General features: G+C 39.2%; 2 protein-coding genes across 2 annotated transcripts; both read left to right on the top strand.

The window, feature by feature from the left end:
* The first annotated feature begins 7 nt into the window (after positions 1 to 7).
* On the top strand, positions 8 to 7,384 carry l2hgdh (L-2-hydroxyglutarate dehydrogenase). Its single transcript, XM_067385406.1, has 10 exons — positions 8 to 227; positions 2,293 to 2,408; positions 2,488 to 2,639; positions 2,732 to 2,863; positions 3,960 to 4,122; positions 4,195 to 4,229; positions 4,312 to 4,479; positions 4,561 to 4,718; positions 6,641 to 6,772; positions 6,905 to 7,384. The coding sequence occupies exons 1-10, from the start codon at positions 136 to 138 to the stop codon at positions 7,098 to 7,100; spliced, it is 1,344 nt and encodes a 447-aa protein (XP_067241507.1). The 5' UTR covers positions 8 to 135; the 3' UTR covers positions 7,101 to 7,384.
* Positions 7,385 to 7,875: 491 nt separating this feature from the next.
* On the top strand, positions 7,876 to 24,274 carry sos2 (son of sevenless homolog 2 (Drosophila)). The gene is made up of 23 exons (XM_067386646.1): positions 7,876 to 8,892; positions 10,829 to 10,954; positions 11,848 to 11,979; positions 12,069 to 12,233; positions 13,542 to 13,748; positions 13,875 to 14,018; positions 14,130 to 14,240; positions 14,999 to 15,097; positions 15,182 to 15,309; positions 15,396 to 16,051; positions 16,202 to 16,283; positions 16,808 to 16,930; positions 17,548 to 17,660; positions 17,790 to 18,012; positions 18,091 to 18,210; positions 18,342 to 18,504; positions 18,616 to 18,733; positions 19,183 to 19,355; positions 19,446 to 19,562; positions 20,841 to 21,102; positions 21,193 to 21,234; positions 21,327 to 21,433; positions 22,369 to 24,274. The coding sequence occupies exons 1-23, from the start codon at positions 8,818 to 8,820 to the stop codon at positions 22,915 to 22,917; spliced, it is 4,035 nt and encodes a 1,344-aa protein (XP_067242747.1). The 5' UTR covers positions 7,876 to 8,817; the 3' UTR covers positions 22,918 to 24,274.
* The last annotated feature ends 167 nt before the right edge of the window (positions 24,275 to 24,441 follow it).

The raw sequence follows: 24,441 nt of genomic DNA, 5'->3' as shown, positions 1-24,441 counted from the left end.
GGACCGCTTCAGCGCCCTAGCAGAGAGATTCCTTTACCCGAAAGTGTCAAAGTGAACCGGCGGACAGGGTCTAGCACTATGATCACACGATCATAATAAGTCTGTTAGGAAAGTAAAAACGTGCTGTGTGGAATAATGATACGAAGTTTCGGTACCGGATATGTGTGCGCGCGTTTACTGTCACAGGGATCAAAGTCTGCAGCGTGCAGAGCTGCACATCACAGCGGGTGAGGATAAAAACACAGCACTTAATGCTCACAGGTGCGTTTAAGTCACGTCGAAAAGATGGCATTTACAAGCTGAACCGCAATGTCGTAAATACCACTGGGAAGTTCGGGATTTCCTTTAAGCCCCGGTTTTTACGAGTTGGGGGCGTGACGTGAGAAACGTGGCGGAATACCACAATATTTATAGGTATTACTATTTAGCAAAGATATTGTCAGGCTTTTTTATTTTCAACAAAATATACTAATACCCTGCACAAAATATAGTATCATTGTAATGTAACAATATAATATGTAACTATAAAGCTTACAGTGGCTTCATAAATTAATTAAAAACATTAAAAAGCAAAACACCTGATGCACATTCTTTGATTTTTTATTTTTATTTTCTGGAAGTAGATTGTAAAGCCCTTGCTGTATGAGAAGGTACACCGCCATCTTGCTCCGACGAAAGTGACTTGAACGCACCTGAACACGACTTTCCACCTGGTAAATACGAACTTCCCAGGAGGACTTGAACGCACCATTAAAACAAGAGTACGGAGTATTTAAAGTGACAGAACATGTTCTGACTGCAGTGTCACACTAAAAATCCAATTAAAAGTACTTCAGCTGTAGTATCTCTATTATTATTATGGCTGCACAGTGATTCTGTACATTCAATAACACTTCAGTTAAAGATGCACCGATATTAAAAAATGAAAATGTCATCATTCTTTTATAGCATGTTGGTATCCAGTTTTGGTTACTATTGAATTCCATTGTATGAAGAAAAAAAGACATTTCTCAAAATATCATTGTTTTTGTTCCTCAGTCAGGTTTGGAATGATATTAGGGTAAATGATGACATAATTTTCATTTTTTGGATGAACTATGCCTTAAAAGTCATAGCCGATACCGATAAACCGGTAATTATTTTCGTCTTTTGGCCAATAACTGGTAAAGGACAAAATTAAAATTAAAGTTCTATACTGTCAGAGCTGGGTAGGTTACTTACGGATTGTAATCAGTTACTGATTACAAATTACATGACAGAATTTGTAATCGGTAATATAATCTCTTTTTGGAAATGTAATCTGACTACTTTTGGATTACATTTAGCTTACTTGTGTGCTAACCCTTATTTGATGTCACATATATTGTTGGATAATCTTGTACAATTTTGACAGATACAAAGAAAAATATATATTCCAAAAAATATATTCTATTCACCAACAAGAGCCTCAACAGATTATTTTTAAAGTGCAATGTACAATTAATACTTCAAAATACTAACACTAATGTAGCCTACCTGTTAGAGTTTGCTGACAATAACACTGAATAAAACAAAATCACATCTTATGATTTTCAAACATGTTTACTTAAAATTAAGTAAATTTAGAAAACAGCAACATTACAAAAACAAATATTGAAAAACATGAAATTCACAGCAATATCACTGCTACATGAAGTATTTTATCTATATTATTATATTATTATATTAATTCATATATATATTTCATATATATTCATCTATATTTCCCCCTCACCGTCGGAAAACTCGAAGAATCATGAACGTTTATAAGCGGCAGGTTTATTATGAAAAAAAATAAACATAAAAAATGAAAATTAGGAGAATCAATGAATTGTGAACAGTTTACTGCCAGTGTGTAAATAATATGTAATCATGTAATCCATAAAAAAGTAACTAGTCTGATTACGAGTATTTTAATCTAATTACAAGTACTTGATTTTTGGAATCTGATTACATAATCCAGATTACATGTAATCCGTTACTACCCAGCTCTGTAAACTGTTTTGTCTAAATAAACCAAACCTTATAAACTAAAATCATACATTTCACATGCTACAAGTGAATTTAGACATCACAGCATTATAATGAACAATATGAAAAATGGATATTCATTATGCAATTTTCTACAGATTAGCCTACATTTAACAGTGATATTAAAATATTAGTGTTATTAAACATCAGCTTTGAGTGAGTGTTAGATGATGATAAATCATAAAAACGCAGGAAATTTGCATACACGATTAAATATCCAATATTGACCATTATGTTGTGTAGCTCATTTGATGTGGCCGTTATTGGTGGAGGAATTGTTGGACTGGCCTCTGCCAGAGAGCTGATCCTCAGGCACCCGAACCTCACCTTTACCCTGCTGGAGAAAGAGAAAGAGCTTGGTGAGTGTGCATTAGTTCTAGATACTTATTCATATCCATCCTGATTTTATTTTAATTTCTTTGGCACGTCTTCCCCTAGCTCTCCATCAGACGGGTCATAACAGTGGAGTGATCCACAGTGGGATTTACTACACACCGGGCTCTCTGAAGGCTCAGCTTTGTGTTCGTGGAGCCACGCTGACATATCAGTACTGTCAGAAGAAAGGTGTCCCTTATAAGAGATGTGGCAAGGTGAGAATGAGCACAGGCCCCTTAACACCACAGAGAACAAATCCTGGTCCTGACAAAGAGAGTATCTAGTGTGTATGTGTGTGTGACCTCAGCTTATCGTAGCAGTGGAGAGAGAGGAGATTCCTCGTCTGAAAGCTCTATATGAGCGCGGTCAGAAGAACAATGTACGAGAACTCCGCCTGATTGACGCCAAAGCCATCCGAGAGAAAGAGCCGTACTGCAGGGTGAGTGTGTTAATGAAAGATAGGGAACATATTTTCCACTCTTGTCACAGTCATTGGTTTGATCAATAACCCGCAGATTGCAAAAGTGCTGTCATCAGGTCTTTACCTGGTTCAGGTGACCTTAGGCCTGCTGTTTCAAACACTGAACTATTAACCTATTTATGACTGTCATCTATGCATTTAAATGTTGTATGATGTGTTTAAACCTCAGTAAAGTCAATTTACGTTTAGCCGCACTTACACTACATTAAAAATGTTGGGATTGGTAAGAATTTTTTATGTTTTTGAAAGAAGAATAAGCCTCTTTTATTCATCCAGGCTGCATTTATTTGATCTAAAATGCAGTAAAAACAGTAGTATTGTGAAATATTATTACAATTTAAAATAACTATATTTTAATATATTTTAAAATGTAATTTATTCCTGCTGATGGCAAAGCTACATTTTTCGGCAGTCTTCAGTGTCACATGATCCTTCAGAAATTTTTCTGATATGCTGATTTGCTGCTCAAGAAGCATTTATTCTTATTATTAATGTTCAAAAGTATATTAAATATACTGATCAGTATATTTCTGGAAACTGTGATACACATTTTTTTCAGGATTTTTTAATGAATAGATGAATAATTTGTAATCTTTGTAAGATTATAAATGTCTTTAATTTACTTTTGATCAATTGAATGCATTCTTGCTGAATAAAAGTATTATTATTATTATTTAAAAACAAAAAAATGGCAATTTTAGACAGGAAGAGACCATCCGAATATCATAAAATGCAAGGAATCACTGTTTGTTTTGTTTATAGATATTATTTTGTTAAATAGATAAAGCTACAAACAGACTGTAGTGTGACTTTCAGTAATCAGGATTTCTGTTCATCCAAAATGTATAAAAACATTTCACAGATTATTTCAGAAAATGAAGCAGAATTTCAATTGTTCACTGGTGCACCCCTAGACTTCAGGATGTTGTGTAGTGCCAGCCAATCAGATCTGCCGAGAACTGCTGATTTCAGCCAACCAATGCCATTTTTGTGTGCAATATGCACAGACAGAACTGACTGTACATGAAATAATGTATGATATAATTTTTTGTAGGGCATCATGGCATTGGACTCTCCATACACAGGGATCGTTGATTGGCGGTTAGTAGCTCTGACCTACGGTGAAGACTTCCAGGAAGCAGGTGGGACTGTGATAACTGAATTTGAGGCATCAGACATCACGGTGGCAACAGAGAGCCCAGCTGGGAGTGCTGAAGGTGGGTCACGTGACCTGTTTGATTTCCCAGACCTCTTTCTTTTCTTTAATATCACTGTATTCATCCCTTTAGGGCTGAAATATCCCATCATCATCAAAAGCTCACAGGTGAGAAACTGTTTATGATTTCAGTTCGGAAACGTATCTCTTGGGTTTGTGTATGTCTGAGTATGGCTGTGTTTGTGTGCAGGGGAAGGAGGTGAGGTGTCGGTTTGTGTTGGCGTGTGGAGGCCTCTACTCTGATCGTTTGTCTGAGATGTCTGGCTGTAGTTCAGAGCCCCGTATAGTTCCCTTCAGAGGAGATTACCTGGTGCTCAAGCCAGAGAAAAACTACCTGGTCAGGGGCAACATCTACCCTGTGAGTAGAAACACTCCACACAAACACATAATCCACAGATATATGAGAATGTGTCTTTAAGGACTCTGTTTCTGTGCCGAGGTGCCAAACCCACGATTCCCATTTCTTGGAGTCCATTTCACTCCTCGAATGGACGGTAGTGTCTGGCTGGGCCCAAACGCGGTGTTGGCTTTTAAACGAGAGGGGTATAAACTCTATGACTTCGACACGCAAGACTTCTTTAATGCGCTCTCCTACAGGTACATACTAATACACATTGGCATATACACTAATGTTTCATTCAGCAAGGATGCATTAAATTGATCAAAAGTGCCAGTAAAGACATTACTGTTACAAAATAGTTCTATTTCATGCAGGTCTTTTGAGCTTTCTATTCATCACAGAATCCTGAATAATGTTTCCACATAAATATTAAGCAGCAACTGTTTTCAATACAAGAAATATTTTCTTGAGCACCAAATCAGCATATTAGAATGATTTCTGAAGGATCATGTGACACTGAAGACTGGAGTAATAATGCTGAAATTTCAGCTTTGCCATCACAGGAATAAATTACATTTTAAAATATATTAAAATAGAAAACAGTTTTTATGAATTGTAATAATATATCTGTATTTTTCAATCAAATAAATGCAGCCTTAGTGAGCACAAGAAATTTCTTTCAGAATATTCTGTGTTCGATACGACTCAATCAACAGCACTTCTGGCACAATGTTGGTTACCACAAAAATTAATTTCCCCACCTTTTTGAAAAAAAAAAAAAAGGCAGCAATCTGTTACGAACCAATTATAATGGAAGTGAATAGTGCCAGTCTGTAAACATTAAAATTCTTTCAACAGCACAGCCACAAGATGTAAACAAAAATAAACTAACCTTTGTAACTAACCTTACTAACCTTTGTAATGTTATATCAAGTTTTACAACTTTGTTGCCATGAAAATGACATGGCCTAAAACTCTAAAGCGACCATGGAAATGAGACAATTTACATCTCAAATGGTTTAATAGGCAAATGAATGTAAGTGTTTTTATAAACTTTACATTTTTGCTTTAAAATGGTTATGAAGTAAATTGGCCCCATTTACATCCATTCTTTGTAACCTTGACCTTATGGACATTTTGGGTTTTTTTCTGTTTTGTTTTTTTGATAATTTTGCCTGTGTTAGTGCCAACTGCATAAATTTTGGCACAAGTGTGTATTTTTATTGGAATTTTACTATTTTACCCCTTTAATAAATATGTTTTGCACTAGGTACACAAAATAGTTCCACTCAGGACCTTAAGGACAAATATGTCCCCAATGAAACCCTTAAAAACTGCTATTTTTAATTCCAGGGCAATTTAACTATAAAATGATGCAATCTTTGTTAATAGGCTTTCATTATGTTGGCAAGGCCATACTTTTAAATTTTTACTATTTTTACATTTTCTCAGGTTTGGCCTATAAGGCAAATACTCACTTTATTCTTGTTTTTTGCTCATCCATATTATAGAGCCAGTTGGATAAATTATGCTATAATTGTGTGGGTGTGGATGTCACAGTGTGGTTTGTATGTGTGTGATAAAAAAAAAAAAAAAGTGTGTGTGTGCGTAATATTTGAGAGAGAAAAACTACTGGCAAATGACAAATCCAACCACTGTGTGTACCAGTGGAGTTTTGCTGGCATCTAATGGGGAAAATGTGGTACTGCACCCAAACTAAATCTTATTGAAAGTTTTTTTTCAGCATGTTTCATAAAATATATATTTTATACAAAATATTGTTCATAAATAATTTTCATAACCTTAAACCTCTATAACATTTTTGTTTGTTTCACTTTTTATTTCAACAATTTGCCAAGGGTCTTCTTTAATATGAGACCAAATTTAAGTCTGTGCTCACAAACTTTAAATTTTTATGACAGTTCTTGGACATGGACATTTTTGTCCTCTATAGACCTGTTTGTTACTTTTACAGTCGGCGCACAAGGGTTAAGAAAACGAGGGATAAGTCGAAATAAGGTTTTATAGAAATCAACATTACTCCAAAATGCTGAGCTTACTGAACCTTGAATATTCCTTTAAATACATATGGGTGTGCATTTAAGATAGTTTCTTGACTGTTACTTAGACAGAAAGGCTCCTTTTACTTGTGTTCATGTGTGTGTGTGTGTGTGTGTAGGGGTCTTCAGAGGCTGGTAATGAAGAACATTGTGTATGGAATGGGGGAGATGTATAGAGGTGTGTTCACCAGTGCTCAGGTGAAGATTCTGCAGAGGTTCATACCTGAACTGAGCCCCAGTGATATCCTCAGGTACAAACACTCCACAAGGGTCATGCTTAATCTCATTTATCACCTCTATTGCTGTACAGTCACTCTCAAATCGTGCTTTTGCCCTGCACGTACTGTCCCGTTTGTAAATGTTGTTCTTCTTGGCTTGTGCAGGGGGCCGTCGGGTGTGCGTGCACAGGCATTGGATGCTGAAGGAAACCTGGTGGATGATTTTGTGTTTGACGGTGGGAAGGGGGAGCTGGGCAGCCGTGTTCTGCACGTACGCAATGCACCGTCACCCGCTGCAAGCTCCTCTCTGGCCATCGCTGAGATGATTGCTGATGAGCTGGAGAAAAGATTTCAGCTGTAGACATACCTCAGATGACATTGCCATCGCCATGATAACACTCTCATTCTTATACTTTAATTCAGAGTGTAAAAGAATAATTATAGAATGAAACTTTTATAGTGGTGTGGAACAGTAATAACGTAAAAAAAGATTTCTGGTGCTCTTTTCTTATGTGTCTTCTGAAAATAATGCGGATTTTAGGAAATGTTGGTAAACTGTTATTATGTCTTTGTAAATCTAATGATTTATAAGGGAAAATAACTGCCTTAAAATAATTTACAAAGGCAGCTGCCTCTTAAGAGAATGTGTTCACTCCATATCTGAATTTGTAAAAAATAAAGCTCTCTTTTAGCTGGTGGGTTTTCAAATGATTTCTACCCTCTGATTTCTGAAGCAATTAAGTTATTCAGAAACAATATAAAACATATAATAATGTCAAGGAAATTTGTTTTAGCTGTTTTCTGCCTTTCAAGCATTATGTTAGTTTAACATGTAATGTTACTTAATATTATTGAATTACTTTTTAAATGTTTTTGAAATTTCTTCCTGATAAAATATTTTTAGAGATTGGCACAACAATAAAAAAGTAAATATCACGCAACTCATACATCCAGGTTTTTCAAGGCAACATGAACTGAAATTTCCCCAAGAAAAAGTGTTTACATGATTTCTAACGTGACCGTGTCGCTATTGACCACACGATGGCAGTGGCTGGCTGGAAATTTGGGGGATTTTTAGATTTATATTAAGTAAAATAACTCAAAAATTATATCTGGAAATACTAGTGTCAAGGCGTTACGCTGCGTATTTATGATTATTCAGTGCTGTTTACCGAAGGGCAAATACAATCGTTTCACTGTTAAAGTACTTCTGGAATAAACGCTTGAGTGTGTTTGTGCCAAAATAAGACATCTCATGTATGTGCTACGTTGCTGCGCTTATTCGCTCGCACACAGCGGGCGATCCCTCCCTCCGGGCTGCGCAGATGCGGGAAGCGCGCGCAGTGAGCAGCTGTGATTACACCGTCATGGACACGAGCGCACTACATCGGAGTTGAATCGGGACGTTGCCAACAACAAAAACAAAGACATTAGGCGCTCCCCGACTTTTCGTCGTATTATAACGGATTCAGACGTCGCTTGTGTGACTGGAATATGCCCAGCAGACGGACTCTCACAACATGACAGTCTCGCGCTGGAGGAACTCCTGCTCGCGCGCTTCATGAGGAGTCTCGAGGCCAAAGAGCCGCCGCGCGCCGCCAGATGTGCTGCTGTTAACCGCAGGCAAAACACCGCGAGACGAACGCCAGCCTGACGACGCTCAACGCCTCTTTTTTAACATTTCCCCCTCTGTGAAAGACATGACATCGGATGTCCTGTTTGAGGAGCAGCTGGGCGAACTGCCCGACTAGCATGTGCGGCTAATCTCGGATGTATGTTAGCGGCTAATTAGCGCACGAGCGCTGCGCGAGACACCCGCGACGCTCCAACGGCTGACAGGGCAGAGACGCGAACACTTTTGCACTCGTTGAAACTGCTTAATTTTAATTACAAACAGTTTTCCGCCGCAGAATGAGGTGTTTCACGTGTCTAAAATCCTTACTGGCCCGTAAATGTGATAGAGTTTGAGTTTGTTTTGAGTGTGTGCACGCCGCAAGAGCGGCTAAAGTTGGGTGGTTGTTCCCGGTGCTGGGAGCGCGCGGGGCCGATGCAGAGCAGCGCGCGCGGCGGCCGCAGGCATGCAGCACGACTTCAGCTCCAGCGAGGAGAACAGCGCGAGATGGCGAGGCCTGTTCGTGCAGGCACTGCGAAAGGTACTGACCCTGTTCGGTCCCTCATTCGCACTTTTCTCAATGTTTATATTGAATCTCTGTAGCTTAATGAGTAAGTTTGAATTAGTACTTCTGCAGAACCGAAACCCGGAGTTCTCCCCGTATGGAGATTTGCACAGCTGTAGATAGTGTCTGTTTTGAGATGTTCCTGAAGGATGCAGCCCTGCAAGATGCAAACAATGTTTATTTACCACTGACCACGGTCTTAACACCTTACAGTTACGGTTTCATGCTTGACACACACTCACTTTGACATGGCTTGTCATGTCCACGTCTAGTTGGAGTTCAGTGGTTGGCTCTTACTTTTTGATGGTGCTTTAACCTTTGACCAAGCAGTCCAATGTGTAACTATCATGCACTGTTATTTCTATGATTGAGTGATCCCAGGGCTTCCCTTGCCAGAATAAATGGCAAATGTATTCCAAATCTCCTTCCCGTCTTCTCACTACAGCAAGGAAAATATCTCAGCACCATCAGGAGACTATTGGAGCAGATGGTGTGTGTGTGTGAATGTGAATGTTTGTGGTTGTGAGAAAAAGATTTAGGCTGCATCTGATCTGATGCTGAAAATGATTTTTGATTACAAACAAACAAACCCTTAGAAATATATGTGAAGTGAGTGACTCACTCGGACACATAATAAACAACATATTCACAGATTATTGCTTACAGGGATTGATAACCCAAAAATGAAAATTCTGTCATCATTTGCTTATCTTTATGTTGTCCCAGACCTGTATGTATCTTTCTTCTGTTGAACATAAAAGAAAATATTTTGATAGATGTCTCAGTTTTGTGTTTTGTTTGTTTGTTTTTTCATACAGTGGAAGTTAACGGTAACCAACATAATTCAAAATGTTTCTCAGAAGAAAGTCAAGCAGGTTTGGAACAACATGAGAATGAGTAAATAATGGAATTTCATTTTTGGATGAACTAACCCTTTAATTCATTCTGATTCACATAAAGCAAGAATAATTAACCTTAATCTGAAATAGTGAACGATAATTGCTGTACTATTCCCAGAGCTGTTCTGTGTCAGTTATATTATTCATCCAAACCTACAGTTTCAAGACGTAAATATACAGAGCATCGCTTTTAAATCTCATCCTTTATGTTTTTCACTCTGGATGTACACTCGCTAGCGCTCACATCTTTCATTTTCTCTGCCTACTCTCCCATTCTCCACATCAATACTTTTCTGTCTGCTACTATCATCCCCCCATCCCTGGAGAAGACAGAGGGGTAGAGTGTGTGTTTGTATCTGCGTGTGTGTATGTGTGTTGTGGGGTCCCAGTAGAGTAGCTCTCAGTGCCTAATGGAGGACAGCATGTAACCAGACACTACAGCAGAGAGCACAAGCCATCTCTCATCTGTGTATTTGTGTGTGTGTGTGTGTGTGTGTGTGCATGTGCATGCATACATTTGCTTTGTGTTTTCAGTCAGTATTTCACAGTTGGACTGCAGAAGTGAATTAAATCTGTATTCAAACCTGTGCTCACCTTTAACCTTTCACCTGTCGTAACATAAATGCTGTGTTTTATTGTAGACTGCAACTCTTTCTGGCTTTTTCTATAACTGGTTTTGCCACAGTACCTGAACAGACTGCATTCCTATTTAGGGACACAGCCCAGTAAGGTGGGAGGGGGATAAAATGGGAAAGAGAGTTTTTTTTTTTTTGTCCACCAAACTGAGAGCCGAAAAGGTGTGTGCAGATCACCATGCATATGCCAGATGATGTCATGCTGCCTTTGTAACAGTTTAGCATCTTGTGTTTTATTTCTTATAAATGTGTGAGAGATCTGTGATCCACGATCAGATGTGGTCTATTTTTCTTTTAATCTTTGTATGTGCTTTTGTCTTCCCATTCAAATGCATCTGTGGTTCCCTGTATAACATTGTTCTGTTTTTAAATGTGCAGGTGCAGTTACAAGTACATCCAAACCTGTCGGCTAAAGAAGACGCACTCCAACACATTGAGGCACTCATACTACAGCTCCTGAACAAGCTGTGTGTCACACAGCCCAGAACAATAGCTGATGTGGAGGTACACGCACACACCAGGGATGGGCGGTATTATGGTATATAGTGTACTATATGGGACAAATGTGTTGTGCTGCTGTACATATTGATATATTTATGTAAATATTAGTAGGCAGGAATGCTTTAAATTTTTTACGTGTGACAGCAATGAAGAAAGATGGAGTAATGTAAAAATCTGGAGTGTGTGTAATATATATATATATATATATAATATATATATTAAATGGAAAAAAAGCTTCACCTGAATTATTCATCTCATTGCAGTATTTAATTACCTGGGTTATCCAAAAATAAGCATTATCACATGGTACAACAAATCCTTTTTAATATAGTTAAATTTTGATCAAAATAAGTTGTGTATGTGACGAGACACGAGATTGAGTTCACGAGACAAGATTTTTACACAGTATTTTTAGAAAATCCTCAGTGATGAAATACGTGACTAGAAAAATAGTCTGCAGGTGCATTTGAAATGTTTTAAGTAATCACCTTGTAATGAATGTCATTTCAGTTCTACTTGAGAATGAATTATCATATGCAGTAAAAGACCACAATACTCAAGCACTGTAAAAGGTTTTGCCACAATCTCCACTGAGAAAATCTCAACTATCCTGTATGATTTCATGAGTCTCTTCAGACCTTACTGTACATGATTTATGAGCTTCTACAACTTTGACCTCCTAACTGAACTCCTTTCCACAAATTGATCATTTTAATCTCACAAGATCTCGTCACACACCTAAAATAAATGTATTGTAATATACTGTTACAGTCATATATAATTAAATGATATAAGATTTTGGTTATGCTGCCCATCATTAACACTACAGACCATTAATATTAAATAAAATAAAAAAAGGGAGGTCTTTTCACCTTTGGCTTGATGTATGTTCACAGGATCGTGTTCAGAAGACGTTCCCGAATCCCATCGATAAATGGGCCATGTCAGACGCTCAGGCTGCAATAGAGAAGCGCAAGCGAAGGAACCCACTGCTGCTGCCAGTTGATAAGATACATCCACTACTGAAGGTGCGAAACACTCAAACACTTCTTAATTAATCTACAACATTTACATACTATCACACAGAGTAACATGTCTCTGGTGTTTGTGTGTGCAGGAGGTGCTGGGCTATAAGATCGACTATCATGTGTGTCTGTATATTGTTGCTGTGTTGGAGTATATCTCAGCCGACATCCTCAAGCTGGCTGGAAACTACGTGAGCAACATTCGGCATTATGAGATCAGCCAGCAGGACATCACCGTCTCCATGTGTGCTGACAAGGTCAGAAGTGTGTGTGTGTGTGTGTGTGTGTGTGTGTGTGTGTGTGTGAGAGAGAGAGAGAGAGAGAGAGAGAGAGAGAGAGAGAGATTTCGTTGTGTGTGTATAGAAATGTTTTGTTTCCTGAAAGGATGTTACGAGTAAAAAAAAACCCACTAAATCAGTAAATTGTGATATTACACCTTTAATTATGACAGTTTATAGGACTGTCATAACTGTTTCATTCTATTGTGTCTGAAACATGGAGAAAGGCCTTTTTAATGCCTAATTAAATTATAAATTAAATCAAGATGGGCTATTAAGAAACAGCAATTAAGTCATTTGCAGTCTTTGTTACACTGAATTTAATTATCCATGAAGTTCATCAAATCTGAAACCTGTTGTTAGTGGCTCTAGGGTCAGTAAAAAATAAAGTCCTGGAAGATGCAAAGAAATGTCAAGTTATGAGAAATAATTTTTTTTATTCATGCTGGTTTCATATGTTTTTTACTTAGTATATTTTTTACTTTCATATCCTAACAATATTGTTATCTAAAACCAAACTGAAGTTTTGTGAGGCTTACTGATATTGACAGACAATCATTATGCTCTACAAGGGTATGTGATATTATTATGATTATCATTATTATGATTAATAATAATTAAAGATGCACTGATATATCGGCCAGTAATCAATTTAAAAAAAGCCGATAGTCAGGGCCGATATATACTGTCCATCAAAAGAGGGCAGGAAAATGCACTGAATTTGGGCTTTGTGTAAAGAAAATGATAAGAAACCAGTTTGATGTTCAATATTAATAGTAATTATATGAATTAATAACATTCAGAAAGTTATAACTCTAATACCAGTTACTCTGAAACAAGTTGATGAAATGGAGAGAATAAAGTTTTTATTTGCATTTCTTTCAAAATATAATATAAAAAAAAAAATTATTATTAATTATAATGAAATTATTATTAATTTAAATGAAGGTATAAAAGGCAGAACCCCGAAACTATCTGTATCGGTATCGGTATCAGTAGATATCACTTATCGCTATCAGTATCGGTGGAGAAATTTAGTATCGGTGCATCTCTAATAATAATAATAATAATAATAATGATTGTTATTATTATTTTTAACAGCAAATATTAATATTTCATCCCAAGCTGCTTCGCTCCATTACACTAAAGAAATAACGAAAGATTATTTTGAATCAACAGGTCTGAACTCAAAGACCAATAAAAAAATAACATAAATTGTAGTAGAGTAGTTCCAAGTAATTATTTTTATGAATTAAGAGCCCTAATAGTGCTTTTGTGTGCCTTCAGGTGTTAATGGATATGTTCGATCAGGAAGAGGAGATGGGGCTGGTGTCTCAGAGTGTAGAAGAGGTGTCTTCCTCTGGTGTGCTCACATATGATGATCTGGTGCGTCTGGAGATCGCTGAGGAACGTCAGTATCTGCGAGAACTCGATCTCATCATCAAAGTATTCCGACAAGCCTTTATGTCCAATAGCAAACTCTTCTCCACTCAGGTGTGTTCTTCTGACCAATCAGAACATGGGTTGTCTATATTGAGCATTCATACTGACATCAGTTTGCAGGGATTCGCTCTCTGCACTCTCTTTATTCTCAGTTTTATCTCTCTGTGATGTGTTTAGGATGTGGAGCTGGCATTCAGTAATATTCTAGAGGTTCACGAGTTAACCGTTAAACTGTTGGGTCTTATTGAGGATGCCGTAGAAATGACAGCTGATGGGAGTCCACACCCCCTTGTGGGCAGCTGCTTCGAAGACCTTGCTGAGGTACAGATAAAGACACTCATGAAAGTTCACAAATGAGAACGATCATTCACAACTTCTGGAGTGCATTACTGTGCTGTTAGAAATCTTTGTGTATGTGACTGTTGTGAACAGGAGCAGGCGTTTGATCCATATGAGACACTCTCTCAGGACATCCTCTCTAAAGAATTCTGTCAACATTTCAACTCTCTGATGTCCCGCCCCACTGTTGCTCTGCACTTTCAGGTCAGCACCATCACTGATTGATTCACTCGACCAACCGTTTTTTACCATACAGGTCCTGAATTTCAGCGTGGGATTGTTGGTATTGTGCATAGTTTTACTCATTCCTGCAGGCTTATAATGGGGGGAAATTCACTATAAAATACAAAAATGTATTCACTATAGCATGTAGGTTAGATGAGTAAATGAATCCACACAGAATATCATATCAATATCATATCTGTCATTTGAAAATAACAGGTGTTTCACCAGTACCACATCTTCTCTCTCTCTCTCTCTCTCTCTCTCTCTCTCTCTCTCTGTCTTATTTATTTTGTTTAATATTTTTATTTCAGTTTTAGTATTTTTAATAATTCAACTTTTTTCAATTAGTGAAGGCAGCATTTCTTTAAAAAACAAAAAAAACAAAGTTAAAATATTTAAGTTTTTGATCTTATATTCTTATTTATTTTAGTTTAGTAAGTTTTTGTTAATAACACTGTTAACTGTATGGATCAGTTTCAGTCATATTTGCTTCACTTTAAAAAGTGCCTCTAACTGCACTTTAAAACACTTCTTTTATAGTTGAGCTTATAAAGACAACCTGCTCCTTCATTAGTTGAACTAGGAAATCATATGAACCACATTTTGAAGGCAAGTAATACAATCTGAAAAGAGACCTGTGGGGTCAGAGATAGGGAGGGCGGTGGAATCAAAGCCTTTATCTCTGCAGGCGTGAGCTCAGATGTTCTGTCTCATGTGGAATGTTTGTGTGTGTTTAGTCAATTGCAGAGGGTTTTAAGGAGGCAGTGCAGTATGTGCTTCCTCAGTTGATGATGGTTCCAGTTTACCACTGTATGCACTACTTTGAACTGTTACAGGTAAGTACTAAACATATTCTCACTCAATCAGTAACATAGATATGTACTCTGTTATTTGAGGTTTTTGTATCATTGTCTCTGTAGCAATTGCAGGAGTGCAGTGAAGACCAGGATGACAGAGAGTGTTTAAAACAGGCTCAGACTGCACTGATCAACCTACAATGCAGCATTGAACGCATATATGCTAAACACCAACCACGGCGCAAACAAGGGTAACAGAAACATCAGGGCTTGGACAACTATGTCTCTGTACCAAACACTTTTGTTTTCATCTCTCATTCTTGTGACTCTCTTTTAGGGAGCCCTTATATCGGTTATATAGTCGTGCATCTCGAAGTAAGCAGGCAGCAATAAAGCGTATGAACGACATCCAGAAGAGTATTGATGGCTGGGAAGGCAGAGATATCGGGCAGTGCTGCAGCCAGTTCATCCTGGAGGGGGCACTCGTACGGGCTGGTGCCAAGCACGAACGGCACAACTTCCTGTTCGACGGCCTCATGATAAGCTGCAAAGCCAACCAGAGCTCCCGGTTGCCAGGGGCTGGAAGTGCGGCGGAGTTTCGTCTGAAAGAGAAGTTTGTGTTACGCAAGTATCGCATCGTAGACCGCGAAGATTTGTCAGAGTTTCGTCACGCATTTGAGCTGGTAGGCCGTGAAGAAAGCAGTGCCGTGTTTGGCGCGCGTTCGGCAGAAGAGAAGAGCGCGTGGATGGCTGCACTGGTCACGCTGCAGTACCGGCCCACTCTGGACCGCATGCTAGACACCGTCCTGCACCGTGAGGAACAAGCACAACCACTGAGGCTGCCATCACCAGATGTCTACCGGTTTGCCATCCAGGACTCTGAAGAGAACATAGTGTTTGAGGAGGGAGCACAGAGCAAGACTGGAATCCCCATTATTAAAGCCGGGACAGTGGTCAAGCTCATTGAGAGACTGACCTACCACATGTACGCAGGTACAGAACAAGAATCCCCCTTAAAATGTTTTTAAGATTGTGACAAACATTCTGTCAAGTGTGTCAAAACTCTTGACTGACAGTGTGTGTTTCTTTAGTTGTTTTGGTTCCTGAGTATATTTATATGTACATTTCCTCTTTTTCTTACAGACCCAAATTTTGTGCGTACGTTTCTGACTACATACCGCTCTTTCTGTAAACCACAAGACCTGCTCACACTACTGATTGAAAGGTAAAGAACACATACGCTTCCATCTCATACACATGTTCAGACAAAAATCAAGTCTTTGATGTGGTGAGGCTTTCAAAAAATTCTGCACTCAAGTAAAGGTCACAAAAAGTTCTACACATTTGTAGCATTTTATTTAGTCTCTGGCCTCTGCCATGCTGTTGTATGCAAATGTTCTGTTATGATTTGTCACTGTCAAAGGAGCTTTTGAGTCTGCAACCAAAAATAGATTCGTTTTAAAATCAGTTCCATCATCAGACTCATTAGAGCACTAAGTCTTGGCACAAGAGTTTCATTACACTGCTGAGCAAACATTTGGATTAGAGAAGCATCAGCCAATGAGAAAAAAGGAATTCTGTAGAATTTTTCACAGTGCTTCTTCAACCCTAAAATGTTGACATGCAAGTCAGGGAGTTTGTTTGTCAACATAACATTGGCCGATTTTTCTTGTCGTGTTTGCCTTTCATGTTAGGATGTACAGTAGATGCAGGTAACTTAGTTGTACTTGTTTCCTCGTGATGATTCAGGATTGAGATTCCAGAGCCTGAGCCATCAGAAGCAGACCGAGAGGCACTCTGGAACGGAGAGCAACCAATGGCAGCTGAGCTTCAGAGATTCCGCAGAGAATACGTGCAGCCTGTCCAACTCAGGTAAATCAAACACACATTCTCAACTGCCAAGCACACTCATATATGATATAAAAATTTAAAATAACTGTTTTCTATTTGAATATTTTATAATGTAATTTATTCCTGTCATGGCAGGGCTGAATTTTTAGCATCATGACTCCAGTCTCAAATCATATGTAATATGCTGATTTGATGCTCAAGAAACAATTCTATCATCATTGTTGTAAACAGTTGTTCTGCCTAATATTTAGTTGTTAACTTTCTTTGATGAATGGAAAGTTCTAAAGAACAGCATTTAATTGAAGTAGAAATTTGTTGAAACAATGTAAAAGTCTTTACAGTCACTATGGAACATTTTAATCCATTAATTTGATTTAGTAGGTATTTTCTGAATAAAAGTATTCATTTAAAAAAATCTTACTGACCACAAACTTTTGAACCCAAGTGGATTTATATGTTTTTCTCATTTGTTCATTTTTTTCTTTTTTTTTTTTCTTTTTTTTGTGGGCTTGTTTTTGTAAGACTCGCATGCATCCTGTTGTTGCTTCATCTTCTTTGTGCTCATTTCAGTCAGTGTGCTGTTGTATATCAGGTCACCACAGTGAGCATGTCGGTCTGATGTCTGTGTGTGTCGTTAGGGTTCTGAATGTATTCCGTCAGTGGGTGGAACATCACTTTTATGACTTTGAGAATGATCCCGAACTCTGCGGAAGACTTGAAGAATACCTCACCAGCACCACACAGCTTAGAGGTATGTACAAACACTCTTAACACACACTTATACACCCATTGACATACATTGCTGCAGATCTTCATACTTGCATGCATACTTAATGAGACACATAATATCAGAAACTGATGTAGGATGTTCTGTTTTCAGGTAAATCGATGCGTAAGTGGGTGGAGTCCATCAGTAAGATCATGAGACGGAAGATACAAACTCAATCTAATGGCATTAGTCACAACATCACCTTTGAGAGCCCACCTCCTCCTATCGAATGGCACATCAGCCGTCCCGGGCAGGTCGACACCTTTGACCTCATGACTCTTCATCCAATAGAAATTGCTCGTCAGTTAACACTCCTAGAGTCTGATCTGTACAGGTGAGCCAATCAGAGCTTTAGGCATTAGTAAGAAAGACAGTACTGACTTAATTAACTGTTGTACATTTTTATGCACAGAGCTGTTCGTCCATCTGAGCTGGTAGGAAGTGTTTGGACAAAGGAAGATAAAGAAAAGAATTCTCCCAATCTGCTGAGGATGATCAGACATACAACCAACCTCACACTGTGGTTTGAGAAGTGAGTGACTAGCCCTTAGCCAATTGCATCATTTCTGTGAACAAAACCACACATTTTATCTCGCAGAAAAAAAGTCATCTCCGGTCTCAATGTTTTAAATTTTGTAAGTGCTTTAAATCTTTGTTTCTCAGGTGTATAGTCGAGGCTGAAAACGTGGATGAGAGGGTTGCTGTATTCTCTCGTATTATTGAGATCCTGCAGGTGTTTCAAGAGCTCAATAACTTTAATGGAGTTTTGGAGATTGTAAGCGCCATCAACTCAGTACCGGTGTATCGTCTGGACCACACGTTTGAGGTGACCTGTTCATTTATTATTGAATGCACTCACAATGTGAATCTGAATTGTGAATATAATGGTAACAGAAAATAATGGTAAAATATATGTGGTTTTGTTTCTTATTTGTAGGCTGTGCCTGAGAGGAAGAGGAGGATTCTAGAGGAAGCTGTTGAACTTAGTCAGGATCATTTTAAAAAATACCTCGCCAAGCTCAAATCCATCAACCCACCTTGTGTACCTTTCTTCGGTTAGAGAAAGAGCTGCTTGTAACAAATTAGCATATATACAATTACACTATTGTGCAAAAGTTTGGGGTTGGTAAAGAAAAAAGTCTCTTATGCTCACCAAGGCTGCATTTATACAGTAAAACAGTAATATTGTGAAATATTATTTCAATTTAAAATTAATATTTTTTTTTCCTGTATGGATATATTTTAAAATATAATGTATTCCTATGATGGCAAAGCTGACTTCAAAAAAAAAAAAAAATTGTGGGAACTGATTGGATAAATAGAAAGTTATTTGAACATTATAATTATAAATGTCTTCACTGTCACTTTTGATCAATTTAATTTGTCCTTGAATAAAAGTATTAACTTCTTTAAAAACAAAAATCATACTGTCCCCAAACTTTTGAATAATAGTGTACAAGTGTGTTCACACATGTGGTGTTTCCTGTCTGTTCTGTGTATTCAGGAATCTACCTAACTAACATTTTGAAGACTGAAGAGGGGAATCCAGATTTCCTGAAGCGTGACGGAAAAGAACTGATCAACTTTAGCAAAAGACGCAAAGTAGCAGAAATCACTGGAGAAATCCAGCAGTACCAGAACCAACCCTACTGCCTCAAAGTAGAACACGACATAAAGGTTTATGATCATCAATTACTCACATTGTTTTCCTATTCCCCTCTCTCATTCTCATGAGTTTAATAGTTGAGATTTTTTTTTTTCTTGCAGAGGTTTTTTGAGAATCTAAATCCAATGGAAAACATGAGCGAGAAGGAGTTTTCTGACTACCTGTTCAACAAGTCTCTAGAGATCGAACCACGGAACTGCAAACAGCCACCCAGATTTGTGAGTTTTTGTTAAAAACACTGTATGTCATAGTTTAGAGATGAATCAGGATGGTGTCTAAATTCATCTATTTTAATAATCAAATAAATTTTTCCCCGTCATAATTTGGCCAGCGTTACATTATATGATCACACTCTTATTTACGCAAATGCTTTTAAACCATTCAAGCGCCACAAGATGAACAAGAACGCGCCATCTGTGAGTGTTGTGTACACAGAAAGATGTGAAAAAGTATCGAAATATCTTGCTTGAACAAACAAAAACACATAGAATTATGCCAAAATACCCGTTTTGTCGAGTATCCTCATAAAAGCAGTCTTAAATTAGTTAAATAACATCTTAAAGGAACACTCCACTTTTTTTGAAAATAGGCTCATATTCCAACTCCCCTAGAGTTAAACAGTTGAGTTTTACCGTTTTCAAATCCATTCAGCCGATCTCCGGTTCTGGCGGTACCACTTTTAGCATAGCTTAGCATAGTTCATTGAATCTAATTAGACCGTTAGCATCGCGCTTAAAAATGACCAGAGTTTTGATATTTTTCCTATTTAAAACTTGACTCTTCTGTAGTTAAATCATGTACTAAGACCAACAGAAAATGAAAAGTTGCGATTTTCTAGGCTGATATGGCTAGGAACTATACTCTCATTCAGGCATAATAATCAAGGAACTTTGCTGCCGTATCATGGCTGCAGCAGTGCAATGATATTACGCAGCGTTTCTCACAAACGTCTCCATGGTTGCAAGGCACGCTCCCTGTGCAAGCAGGGGCTCACGGGTGCTACATAATATCATTGCACTGCTGCAGCCATGGAACGGCAGCAAAGTTCCTTGATTATTACGCAGGAATGAGAGTATAGTTCCTAGCCATATCAGCCTAGAAAATCGCAACTTTTCATTTTCCGTCGGTCTTAGTACACGATTTAACTACAGAAGAGTCAAGTTTTAAATAGGAAAAATATCAAAACTCTTTGGTCATTTTTAAGCGCGATGCTAACGGTCTAATCAGATTCAATGAACTATGCTAAGCTATGCTAAAAGTGGTACCACCAGAACCGGAGATCGGCTGAATGGATTCGAAAACGGTAAAACTCAACTGTTTAACTCTAGGGGAGTTGGAAAATGAGCCTATTTTCAAAAAAAGTGGAGTGTTCCTTTTAAATGAACTTAGAGTTGTGAGAAAAGGAGAGTACTAGTTGTTTCCTTTTCACTGTGGCTAAAGTGAGGTATTTAAGTTTACACGGTATGTTTTGCAACTGAATGTGTTGTGTCATATAGCCCAGAAAGACTACATATTCTCTGAAGTCTCCCGGCGTTCGGCCGGTGCGGCAGGCGTCAGGAGGAGGAGGAACGCTGAAAGGTCATCCAGTGCCATTAGAACGAGAACCAGCTCACAAAATCACCTTCAGAAGTATTGCAGAAACGGAACCTGAAACTCCTCCTTCTCTCCCAACCTCTCCAAACACACCCACCCCTCCACAGTCTGCCAGCTCTGACTTCAACTCTGTGTTCATGGAGCATGACCTGAGCAGCTCCTACGGTGAGAGAAGGGATTGGCAGCTCAGAAAAAGAATCGGCTAGAAACAAAGTTATATGTGACTTAAATGTCATTTTGTGTGTTTTTCTGCAGGTAACAACACCATATTTGCTCCAGTTTTGCTGCCCCAGTCTAGTAAGTGTTATGATTTTCCTCAAGCAGAGCTCTCCTGCTTATGTTTTTTTACGTGGCAGACCGTAAGACTGTGTATTTTCTCTTTTTGTCAGAGTCCCAGTCTGTGTCATGTGGTAGTTTACACCAGTTGATGGGTGATGAGCTACTTAAACCCCCTCCATTACCTCCCCGTAGGAAAGATACCTCTTCAGAGTCCAAGGTAACTTGCATATTGCTTTGAGGAAGCTACTTTGGAACTATACATGCTACTCATGGTTTTAAAAATAAAGAGACATAGTTACAAACTACAAGTTTTAACTAATTATTTCACTGCAAAATATAACCTAACACTCAGTTTTTGTTTTTTAATCATTCCCTTATGTGGATTTTCCGATACCGCTTTTTTCCAGAATGAGTATGATACTGATACTTTCATTTTTTGTGTTCTTAGCAATACCTGTAATGTCATTGCATTTGTAATTAAAAAAAAATAATGGGCATAGAAACCAAAAGAATGTTAATCATATTACCTTAATTTTTTCAGTAAGTGATGTTTCCTTTAGTCATTTTCATGCTTTTAAGGGTTAGTTCACCCAAAAATGAAAATTCTGTCATTAATTACTAACCCTCATGTCGTTCCAAACCCGCAAGACCTTTGTTCATCTTCAGAACGCAAATTAAGATATTTTTGATGAAATCCGAGAGGTATATGACTCGTCCATAGACAGCAATTTAACCACCACTTTCGAGGTCCAGAAAGGAACTAAAGACATTGTTAAAATAGTCCACATGACTGCAGTGGTTCAACTTTAATTTTGTTTTTGCGCACAAAAAGTTTTCTTATCGCTTCATAACCATTAAAGTTGAACCACTGCAGTCACATGGACTATTCTAACGTCTTATGTCTTTACTATCTTTCTGGACCGTGTTTGTGGTACTTGCATTGCTTTCTATGGGGTATCAGAAACCTCTCGGATCAAAAAGTATTAATTTGTGCAAAGATGAACAAAGGTCTTAAGGGTGTGGAACAACATGAGGGAGAGTAATTAAATTTTTGGATGAACTAACCCTTTAAGATATTTTAAATCAGTTTCACAGGCTGAATTCATCATGTTGTGCCATCACATTCACACGAGTGCAATCTATTCTGTGCAGAGTTTCAGGTCTGAAAGTCCTCCCGCCATTCCACCACGACTGCCTCCTCCTCCTCGCCTGCAGCCACGTGTTCCGGTGATCAACGGGCCAACAGAGGGGCCGTTGCCGAGCCCCCCGCCCCCTCCGCCCCGTGATCCCCTTCCAGACACGCCTCCACCGATTCCTCAACGACCACCCGAGATCTTCATCAACTACCCGGTGAACGTGCAGCCACCCCCAGGGAACCGTTTCCACTGGGACTTCACCAACTCACCTAGCACTCCCAACACCCCGCCCGGCACGCCCTCTCCCCGTGCTCCGCCCCCTGGCACACCTTCTCCACGCGTGCCTCGCCGCCCCTGCACGCCCAGCTTCAGTCAGCCCATTCTGGTCCACCTGCCCCCACCCACTCCAGCCCCTCCCATACCGCCTCGCCACAACTCCACCCCCGCGCTGCCAAAACTGCCGCCCAAGACTTACAAGAGAGAACTCTCTCAATCAACACACACTCTCTCACAGCCATCACTACACACTCTCTCGCTAGTCGACAACAGGGACAGCAACGAATAAGAGCATCCCACCCTAAAATAGAGACGCGAGTGTGTGTGTGTGTTTGAGTGTGTTTTAACAATGTTTAACCTGGATCCAGACAATCTGATGCTAGTCGAAACCTGAAGATGGTCATTGCTCTTGAGGAATGTGATCGTCACTCATTTTTTTCACTTCTGTCACGTTCAGCATGCAGAGCTACGCAAGGTCATGTGCTCATCAACAGCACATTCTCTAATGAAAATGCTGCTCCGAGGCCTTTCACCACCATCGGACTCTGCTGTGGATGTTTATTTGGTTGCACGTCAAAGGTCAACCAGGGTTCAACCCGAACACCCTCAGCACGCCTCTCTTCAGTTGCCTTTAACTCACAGCCGTGACCTTGACCAGAGATTGTACCCTTCAGGTGAACTCTTGACATTTTGGTGAGGGTTTTTTCCTCACACTATTTAAAGCCAATATGATGTCTTAACCCCTCCCCTCAAAGGCGTACTCATCGATTCATCACAAGCCACGCCCCACCACCGATACTTACGACTCGTGATTTTCGCTCCAGACTCTTAATGTGCCTTCAATATCAGTACTGAACAAAATTTAAGTGTCTGAAAGCATTCGCCTTGACCATGCTTAGAACAAATGTCTAGACAGCGCCTCCGTTCGTGTGTGTGCGCGTGTGCACCAAGTATTCTGTACAGAGTAACATATCTGCCCTCACTTCACACCTCGGCGCCCCAGTTGCTGATGTATGTACTGACAATCTCAGTCTGAGACCCACCGGATTCACACACTGTTGTAGAGTGTTTGGTGTGGACCAGTGTCAAGTTTGTGTGTCTTAATAGTGTGCGGTGAGCCTTTTTTGCACTTTAGGGCAGTACTGTTACAGAGAAGCAGAGGACTCAAACTCACAATCCTGTGACCTTATGACCCTGTCCTGCTGACCCCTCCCCCTCCTCTTCTGGGCTGGTCGGGACAACCGTCGGGCTGTGTCCCAAACTCATGTACTTAGGGACACAGCGCTGCGGTCCGAATGTTCTATTGTAAATCACGCCTCCTGCTCTCATTCAGGTCCTCTCATCAACCAAACCAGGTCCACACAGGAAGGGCTTCGTCACAAGAGCAATTCCTTTCAAATCGACCACAGCGATCAGCCATAAGGGGACTGCAGTGTTTTGTAGTGATGTCACATCCTGTATGTGTAGACACTCATACTGGCCTTTCCCAGCTGATTTGTCATTTGGTTAGAAGTGTTAGTAATTCCCAAAAACTTACTGTTTGTGTGCGTGTGTGTGTGTGTGCGTGTGTGTCTGTGCGCATTCAAGGCCTGTAACTGCTTTTGTACCATGTTCTCCATGAGACTCATTAATAAACACGCAGTCTTATTTTCTATGGAATGTTTTTATTCCTCTGGCTTTATGTGCATTCTGTTACATTTAAAGTGTCGCTGACAAATCAAATCAATCATGCTGGAAAACGTGTTGAATTTAGCTGTCCTGAGTGTGCTGGTGCTGCGTGTCAGTTCACAGTGAGAGGAACCGTCGCCATTTA

This window comes from Chanodichthys erythropterus, chromosome 5 (genome assembly GCF_024489055.1).
Source record: "Chanodichthys erythropterus isolate Z2021 chromosome 5, ASM2448905v1, whole genome shotgun sequence".
NCBI classification, from domain to species: Eukaryota; Metazoa; Chordata; class Actinopteri; order Cypriniformes; family Xenocyprididae; genus Chanodichthys; species Chanodichthys erythropterus.
This window is presented reverse-complemented; position numbering and strand designations above follow the sequence as displayed.

What these genes read in the sequence shown, in the direction of transcription:
- sos2 (XM_067386646.1), top strand. Translation starts at nt 8,818, where the DNA reads ATGCAGCACGACTTCAGCTCCAGCGAGGAGAACAGCGCGAGATGGCGA. An exon ending in CTAGAGTCTGATCTGTACAG is followed by an intron (nt 18,013 to 18,090) that starts GTGAGCCAATCA and finishes TTTTATGCACAG; the next exon opens with AGCTGTTCGTCCATCTGAGC. An exon ending in ACCTTGTGTACCTTTCTTCG is followed by an intron (nt 18,734 to 19,182) that starts GTTAGAGAAAGA and finishes CTGTGTATTCAG; the next exon opens with GAATCTACCTAACTAACATT.
- l2hgdh (XM_067385406.1), top strand. Translation starts at nt 136, where the DNA reads ATGATACGAAGTTTCGGTACCGGATATGTGTGCGCGCGTTTACTGTCA. An exon ending in TTTAATGCGCTCTCCTACAG is followed by an intron (nt 4,719 to 6,640) that starts GTACATACTAAT and finishes GTGTGTGTGTAG; the next exon opens with GGGTCTTCAGAGGCTGGTAA. An exon ending in AGCCCCAGTGATATCCTCAG is followed by an intron (nt 6,773 to 6,904) that starts GTACAAACACTC and finishes TGGCTTGTGCAG; the next exon opens with GGGGCCGTCGGGTGTGCGTG.